General features: G+C 38.7%; 1 protein-coding gene across 1 annotated transcript; it reads right to left on the reverse strand.

Moving 5' to 3' along the window:
• Positions 1-5,212: 5,212 nt before the first annotated feature.
• Positions 5,213-8,782, reverse strand: LOC124174193. The gene has a single exon (XM_046553291.1). It carries the CDS (start codon positions 8,780-8,782, stop codon positions 5,213-5,215), a length of 3,570 nt encoding a protein of 1,189 aa, XP_046409247.1.
• Positions 8,783-9,059: the final 277 nt, after the last annotated feature.

Below are 9,059 nucleotides of genomic sequence, written 5' to 3' on the forward strand. Positions count from 1 at the left end.
CCTCTCCTTCTGGATGACACCCAATACAGAACGGTTTTCTTTGAGGAAAGCCACTCTATCTTTTGATGGAATCTGCAAGAATAAGATACAAATACTGTTTAAATAATTAATTTTTATAACGTTAATAAAAAGGTGTGCAGGAAGGGCACAGACGCATGAGAGCTTTAAAGAAACGTTACTGGGAACCAAATAGGGATAAAACTGATTTCTATAAAGCGTAGAAAAGTGACAACCCCTACCATTGAAGTAAGGCTCACCCAACATTGGAAAAATTAGAAATACATATTTCACAAAATATAAGGACAACTGATTTTAAAGAAATCATTTAAATTAACCATTTCTCACGCACACAATTATGAATATCAGCTTACCTGAGACATATTCTCTTTTCTCAGTTTTCTTTTCTCGATAGCTGCCAACCTCCTTGAATTGGCAGTTCTATCACTCATAATAAGTGTTCGCCATGTCTTGCTCACGGCACTGCATGCCATCAGATCTTCACCGCTCAAACTCGATAGAACAAGGGACAATGCCGGAGCCATCATCCTCTCCTTGCCCAAGCACCAAAGAAAGTCTACATGCTGAGCACCGTATCTAGGGCGACGAGGATTACGATACTCGGGAAGTTCAGAAAATGATGGAAACTTTGTGATGGGAGAGGAATGGAGGGAGCCTTTCCGGGGAGGTGTGCGAGTTTTTTGACTGAGGAATTGGGCAGCATTATGGCATAACTTTCCTCGGCTAAAATCCCTTGAATAGGGATGATGCTTTTTCGGACTTGGAGTGCTGGCCAGCACTTCAACTTCAACGAAGTCTCTTCCGTGGAAACATTCCAGCTGCAAAGTTTCCACGGAAGAGACTTCGTTGAAGTTGAGAATCCATGCACAAATTCTTCATTTTCGTGAGTCTGCTCGCTACCCCGAGAATCTACCTCTTCTTCCACGATAATGGTAGGAATGAGACACTTGCCAGATACACGACGGGACGATCGCTCCTTACGGGTAACGTCTGGAGTCGATGAGTTGACTCCAGAATCGAAAAGCCTCTTCCGAACATCCTTCGGTGACAATGAAGTACCCCGGAGAGACCTCAAAGATATCCCTGATGAAGGTATACTGGAGTAACCACTTACCTCCGCGGACGAAGAAATCAAGGAGTAACGAGATGAGCATTCCGGGGTGACACATTGCATTTCTTCGGAACGGCCTGGTGGGCTCATGGATTTCATTTTGAAACTGGCTTATTCGATCTGCAAAATCAATCACGAAAAGGCACGACTAGAGACACGATAAATCTGAGAGCACAATCATACTAACGGGTACCACTGAGTGTTTGCAGCACGGACGGTCTGGCATCATCCCATCGTTTGCTAATGCTTTCGGGGCTGCTTTTTATAACAGTTGACGGGACTGAGACCAGACTGACTGAGACGGCATTTTACGGTTCATAAAGGGGCCGTCTCAGGCCGTGGTCCTTGAATTTTAGAGATCGGAGGTATGGTATACATTTTTCACATACATCGGAGACAGCGCCCCTATTGCCGGGTCTACACTAGTAACTTAAGTGACTACTTAAGTTGGCTCTGTATTTAAGTTGGTAGTGTAGGTGTCACCAGCTTCATTTAAGCCGTGTCCCAATTGGCCATTTGGCTATGCCAATTCCAGGATTTAGCCATGACGCCATCTTGGAAGGATGTCCCAACTCGTTAGCCAGCATAAGGGAGGGAATTTAGGCAGCTAACGCGGCCGCCAGATTTAGGCATCGAGGAGTGCATCCTTCGCCCCACTTTTCCCATGATTCAAAGCGTGCAAAGCGTGTTCAGTGGTGTTCAGGAGAAAGGGCATCATGGCTGTCAACAAGGGATAGTACTTGTTTGCAAGTAGTGTTGATATTTTGAGACTTGTTTCGAATAATTATTAATTTTTATTTTGTTTATAATAATGAAATTGCGTTAATGGAAGTGTAAGAATTACGGAGAAATTAGTTAAAGAGAAGGCGGCGTTAATTTTAATGCTAATTAATGTTTATATGCTTCTTATGTATGTATATGTTATTTTATAACTTTTTATACCGATCACATGTTATCTTTTGCTACCGTTTACTTTTTTTAACGTGTTATATAATGCTTATTGATGTTTATATGCTTCTAATATAGGTATACTTAATTATGTAACACTATGTCTAAATTCTTATTTAACACTTTTTGTACATTAGGTTAACACCCGTAAGAATAAACAATTATTATTATATGTTATTGGACTAAGTCCCGAAATTGGAATCGGAATAAGTAACAAAAATTAAAATCTATAGTGATTATAAGATGATACCGAAACCTGATTTATGTACGTAAACCATACTTTAAATAAATTTTGAAAATAATTCCCAAGTCAGACGGTAACCGTTTGAATAGACTAAATAGACCTGTTCTTAATAATACAAAACTAGAAATTAAATTGCTAAAATATAAGGAATTCGAAAAAGTACTTGGTCGAGAGACGATTGAAATATTACAAACCAATTAAAAGGAATATACGCTAACATTTCGCCACAAACTTATCTAAAACCTCTTAAACAAAACCATACGGAACTAAAAATACGAATTTGAAAGTATACCCCTACTCTACTATTACAAAAAGATTGTCTAAGATACTAAAATTATGATTAAATACTCTTCTCCGACATCTAATACTCAAAATCACTTGACACATCACATTAACAATTTAGGGTGGGTTTTGTTGATCATTTGTTCAAATCATTCCGATTATCTCTTGTTTTGCATTGGCCTAGTGCCCAGTAGATGGCAGCACCTGCGTAAGGATGTCCCAATTCATGCTCCCTTGCGGTTGGCTGCCCAGAATCTGGCTGGCTAAATACATGATGCCTAATGGCTAACGAGTTGGGACACGGCTTTAAGTACACCTCCACTTAAGTCATCTTAGAACCCAACTTAAATTGCGTAGGCAACTGTTTCCGCACGGTTGAAGCTCTTCATGTGTTGTAAATGGCACATAATACCCATCTCACATCATCCCGTTGATTATGTTCTAAGTTGTGCTGTATTGTATGATGTGGTTATTGAGCGTTCTATTTCTTTAGTTAATTTCTAGTGTTGGGGATATTAATTCGACGAATTTATTTTGTAGTGTTTCTCATCTTATTGTTGGTTTTATTTCCGTGAAAACTAATTGCTATGCCTGTTGCTCACGGTGAAACTCGATTTATAAAACTTAGAAACGTTTTAAGGAATTTTAAGACTGACAATGAGACGACGGCAGAGGATCCGGTAAAACAGTTTATTTTCCATGGTGTCATAATCGAAAATAACGTAAACGAATGCACTCAGTAACTTCCCACACACTGTTATTGAAACTATTGCATAGGGCTTAAATGTTAGTCCTAGGGATGCCGAGGGAGATAAGATGTGGCAATTTCATTGGACGTGGGAGGAATTAATGGTTGAAATTTAATATCAATGGTTTTAATAAAGCAGTGGAATTTGACTAGCAATAAGTGTTTTTGTTTACGTTATGAATATGTCATTCCACGAAGTCACGCTTAGTAATTCTAAATTCCTCTGGCTCCATCACCTCTCGCCATATAGCGTTCCCTCAGGAACTGAAATCGGTCTTTCCTTTTAACCTTCTGAATCCAAAATGGTTAATTCACGGAGTTTGGAAGTTTATTTCAAATAACAGTCGCTTTGGATCAAAGAATCACTAATTGCTCTCCTAGACCTTCATCTGTCAACATAACTGTTTCCCGATATAGACAATCACGGTGCTGAAGTCGACTTAAATCTCAAGTGTAGCTACCGCACCACATTTAAGATTATATTTAAGTGAAGTCACTTAAGTTAAGTGTGTAGTGTAGACAAGGCATATGCTGATATTTGGAATCAAAAAAACAAATGAGTAACTAAAAGCGGAAATATCCCTTTCTTTTGGAGGACTCGCGCCACAGTGGTACTAATCCGAACCTGAAATCGGATTCGAAATACGTGCTACTGTTAATGAAATCTATAAAGAAGGCAAATTATACAGCTACAGCTGCAGAGAAAAGTACACATCAATTGGAAACCGTTATTATATTATTGTTTGATGCACAATTAGGCCCCGAGAGTGACTTTAGTTTCAGAACGTTTCGGTTAACATTTTTGATGAACATCTTCATGCCGGTATCATTCACCTTTTACATCATTTCGTGAATAGAATGTGTCTCTAAATCATTAAGTGGTTTTGTTTTGATGTCATCTATCTATGGGAAATCATGTTTGAAGAATATATCAGTGTAAATATTCGATGTGAACTTGGGGTAACATTTCTGATGAACAATTTTCTCATGCGGCATTCATCCTTATTTTCATCGTTCTGGAGTAAACATTCAACTGTGAATAACAAATAGGTAAACATATCGTGTTATTATACAACTAGAACGCTTTTTAGATGCAAATTAAAGCAATGGGAGTTATTTTAGTTTCAGAAAGTTTAGGTTAACATTTTTGGTGTACATCTTCATGTCGGCATTTATTGGCATTTTACATCATTTAATGACTAGAATGTGTCTCGTAATGATAAAGTGGCTTGGTTTTGATGTCATCTTACAATGGGCAATCATGTTTGAGGAATGTATCGGTGTAAATATTTTATGTGAACTTGGGGTAACATTTCTGATGAACAATTTTCTTGTGCAGCATTTATCTCTATTTTCATCGTTGTAGAGTAAAAATTCGATAGTGAATAATAAATAGGTGAACATATCGTGTTATTGTACAACTAGAACGCATATTTAATGCAAATTAAAGCAATGGGAGTTATTTTGGTTTCAGAAATTTTGGGTTAACATTTTTGGTGTACATCCTCATGTCGGTATTTGTTGGCATTTTACATCATTTAATGACTAGAATGTGTCTCGTAATGATAAAGTGGCTTGGTTTTGATGTCATCTTACTATTGGCAATCATGTTTGTGTAATGTATCAGTGTAAATATTCTATGTGAACTTGGGGTAACATTTCTGATGAACAATTTTCTTGTGCGGCATTTTGTAGTAAAATATCAGTTTCAGTAAAAACCTAATCAAGGTTTTATTCAGCAAGAATAACACAGTTTAAGTAAACAACTTAAGTGTTGCCACGACAAATACAATTATTAAAATTAAGATCAACAACATAGTATGTTTATACCACATTCACCCCCACTAAAAATCGATTAGTATCAGATGTAGTCATTTAGATAAGCTGGTAGCCTTCGCTGCCGTCCACGTGGAGAACCTTTCTGTGGAGATGGACTCTTGGGTTGTTCAGAGACACTCTTACTCGAATTAGGTATGCCCTTATCTTGCCCTGTCTCTTCATCGCATGAGGAGTTTTGTGATGTCAATTCTCCGGAGTCAATAGATGGGCTCAAGGGAGGTCCGTCAAGCTTGACTGGGAAGTCCCCTCTTGGAGCCAAATGTCTAATGGAAACACTTGATTCTTGCCCATTGGGAAGCTTTACATATGCATAGTCTGGATTTGCCTCTATTAATTCGACTTCCTGAACAATCGGGTCATACTTGCTGTGCCGCAAATGGTTTTTCATTAAAACTTGACCTGGTTTAGTTAACCATGTAGGCAAGGAGCGACCATTGAAAGATCTCCTGGGATGAGTGAACATACGTTCATGTGGGGTAGCATTTGTTGAGGTGCACAACAGTGATCTAATAGAGTGAAGTGCTGACTGAAGCACTTCTTCCCATTGTTCTGTCTTTAACCCTTTTGACTTTAAGGTCAAAAGTACAGTCTTCCATATTATTCCATTGTATCTTTCGACCTGACCATTTCCTTGGGGGCTGTAGGCAGTAGTTCTACTTGTAGCAACGCCTAAGGAGGTGAGAAATGATTTCAGTTCATGTGACATGAACGAAGCTCCTCTGTCGGAATGTATATAAGCTGGTGTACCAAAGAGCGAAAACACCATAGTCAATACTCTCACAACAGTAGATGCCGAAATATCTGTACAAGGAAATGCAAAAGGGAACCTTGAGTATTCATCAACAATAGTCAGTAGAAAACGGTTCTTGGATGAGCTAGGTAAGGGTCCTTTGAAGTCTAAGCTTAATCTCTCAAATGGAGAAGTTGCCTTTATAAGCTGCCCTTCATTTCTACAGAATCGAGGTTTTAATTCATTGCAGCAGGTGCAAGAATTAATCACTCCTTTAATTTCTTCTAGTGTGTAGGGCAGGTTTTTAGCTCTAACCCAGTGGTGCATTCTTGTTACCCCCGGATGACATAAAGCATCATGTAGTTCTTTGAGGTTCATTCTTCCCTCTGAGTAGGTACTTGCTGTAATCCTCGACATTGTGTCTGCAGTTGTGTTTTGGTTGCCTGGTCGGTAAACGATATCGAATTTGTAATTAGCTAATTCAAGTCGCCATCTCATAATTTTCTCATTCTTTATTTTACTTGAGTGATACTGATCAAACATGAAGGCAACAGACCTCTGGTCAGTGATGACCTCAAAATGTCTTCCGATAAGGTAGTGTCTCCAGTTCCTCAGTGATTCCACAATAGCATAAGCTTCCTTCTCAACAGAGGAATGTCTTTGCTCAGCTGCATTAAGTGTCCTAGAGAAAAAGGCAATGGGACGTTCGGCTTGACTCAGGGTGGCCCCAATGGCAAACTCTGAAGCGTCAGTTTCTACTCGAAAAGGTGTATTTTCTTCTATTGCAGAGAGTGATGCCTCTGCTACATCTTTCTTGAGTGAATTGAATGTTGTCACAGCTTCTTCAGACAGCGGAAATGGTCCTTTTACCAGAAAAGGGCGAATCTTCTCTGAAAATTTGGGAATCCATCGGCAATAGTGAGCAAACATACCTAAGGTTCTCTGAAGGGCTGGCATGTCATTTGGGACAGGTAGGTTCATCAAAGGTGCAAGCCTATCCGGATCAGGCTTTATAACTCTATCTTCGATCAGATATCCTAATATTTTCACAGATTTAGTTGAATATTTACATTTATCTTGGTTTAATGTCAGATTATACTTTTCTACTGCACCTAAAAATCTTTCCAAATTTTGGTCATGTTCCTGTTGGTCATGGCCGCAAACTGTTACATCATCTAGATAAGAAAAAGTACCTTTGAGCTTTTCTTCCTTGATAATTCTGTCAATGTTTCTCTGGAAAGCTGGGACACCGTTAGTTACCCCGAAAGGAATTCTGCGGAACTGGTAAAGTTTTCCAGCAGCTTCAAAAGCAGTATATGGCTTATCTGATTCTAGAATAGGTACTTGGTGATAGGCACTCTTGAGGTCAATGGTGCTGAATATCTTGTATTGTGATACATTCCGTACCAACTCCTCTATTCTTGGGAGAGGGTAGGCATCAAGCATTGTAAATTTATTAATAGTTTGTGAGTAGTCAACTACCATCCTAGGTTTATGATTTTCTCCCTTAACTACAAAAACTTGAGCACGCCATGGTGAGTTACTAGGTTCTATTACACCTTCTTTGAGCAATTTTTCCACTTCAGCAGCGATGAATATTTTGTCGGATTCTGTGTGACGTCTTGACTTAGTTATGACGGGTTTGCAGTCTGGTGTGAGATTGGCAAATAGCGATGCTGCTTGAACTCGAGCAGTAGCTAGTGAACAGATTTTAAGAGGTGTTTGTTCTCCATGGAATTCTATTTCTACAGATGAGTGACTCTTCAGAAGATCGTGCCCAATCAGGAAGTCAGCACACAGATTTTTCATGATTAACACCTTAATATTTGCATATGTATAGGTCTGAATCTTCAAGGTCAGCGTACCACATCCAGTAACATCAGAACTCAAAGAAGAATTAGCCATGGTTATCTTACCGGAGTAAGGCTTAACGACTATTCCGCATCTCTCCACAAAACGTTCATTCAAGAAACTAAGAGAACTTCCAGTATCGATAAGTGCATTTAGTTCCACTCCATTGATCAATACCTTAGTCATGGATTTTTGAAGGCATAGAGGTGCTGTTACTGCAGAAGCCAAAAACGACGTAGAAGCTGTTGAATTTGTAGATGAATGTTTAAATCTTGATTTACATACTTTTTGGTAATGTCCTTTTTTTCCGCAACCTCTACAGATAATATCCTTTGCTGGACAAGAGTCCCTTGGGTGCCGTTTGTTACCACAAAAGAAACATTTTTCAGATCGTACCAAGGCAGCTGATGTTGTTGTAGTATCTTCAGGGCTATCTTCTCTATGGTCAGCAGCAGCAACAGGAGTTGAATCTGCTGTATTCAGATAAGACGCTGAATGTAGCTCAGCCAGCTCAAGTGACCTAGCCTGGTCATGGGCCTTCTCTATTGTGACGTTGGTGTTTTCCAGTAATCTTTCTCGAATACGAGAGCTCTTGAGGCCTCGTATGAAAGAATCCCTTATGTACTCATCTTTATATTTATCAGCTGTTACTGCTTGAAATTCACAATCTTTGCTCATTTGTTTTAATACCTGGAGATATTCATCGACTGATTCACCCGTCTGCTGAGTTCTAGATGCTAGGCAGTGTCTTGCAAATATTTCATTTCGTTTTGTGATATATAATGAATCTAGTATTTTGATGGCATCTGAGTAGTTTTCTGAGTCACTAATATACCGAAAGACGTTAGCAGATACATAATTGCAGAGTAATTGCAGTTTACCATCTTCTGAAACCTTGTTCACTTGGCCCAGGAAATTAGCAAATGTTCTTTTCCAGTGTTTCCACTTCGATTCAGCACCCACATGTGAAGGGTCAGTATCAAATCTTTCTGGCTTTAAAAGCTGTTCCATCTTACTAAAGAATTCTTGCTGAATAAATTGTAGTAAAATATCAGTTTCAGTAAAAACCTAATCAAGGTTTTATTCAGCAAGAATAACACAGTTTAAGTAAACAACTTAAGTGTTGCCACGACAAATACAATTATTAAAATTAAGATCAACAACATAGTATGTTTATACCACACATTTATCTCTATTTTCATCGTTGCGGAGTAAAAATTCGATAGTGAATAATAAATAGGTGAACATATCGTGTTATTATACAACTAGAACGCATATTTAATGCAAA

The sequence above is a fragment of the Ischnura elegans genome, chromosome 2 (genome assembly GCF_921293095.1).
Source record: "Ischnura elegans chromosome 2, ioIscEleg1.1, whole genome shotgun sequence".
Classification (NCBI taxonomy): domain Eukaryota; kingdom Metazoa; phylum Arthropoda; class Insecta; order Odonata; family Coenagrionidae; genus Ischnura; species Ischnura elegans.

What these genes read in the sequence shown, in the direction of transcription:
- LOC124174193 (XM_046553291.1), bottom strand. Translation starts at nt 8,782, where the DNA reads ATGGAACAGCTTTTAAAGCCAGAAAGATTTGATACTGACCCTTCACAT.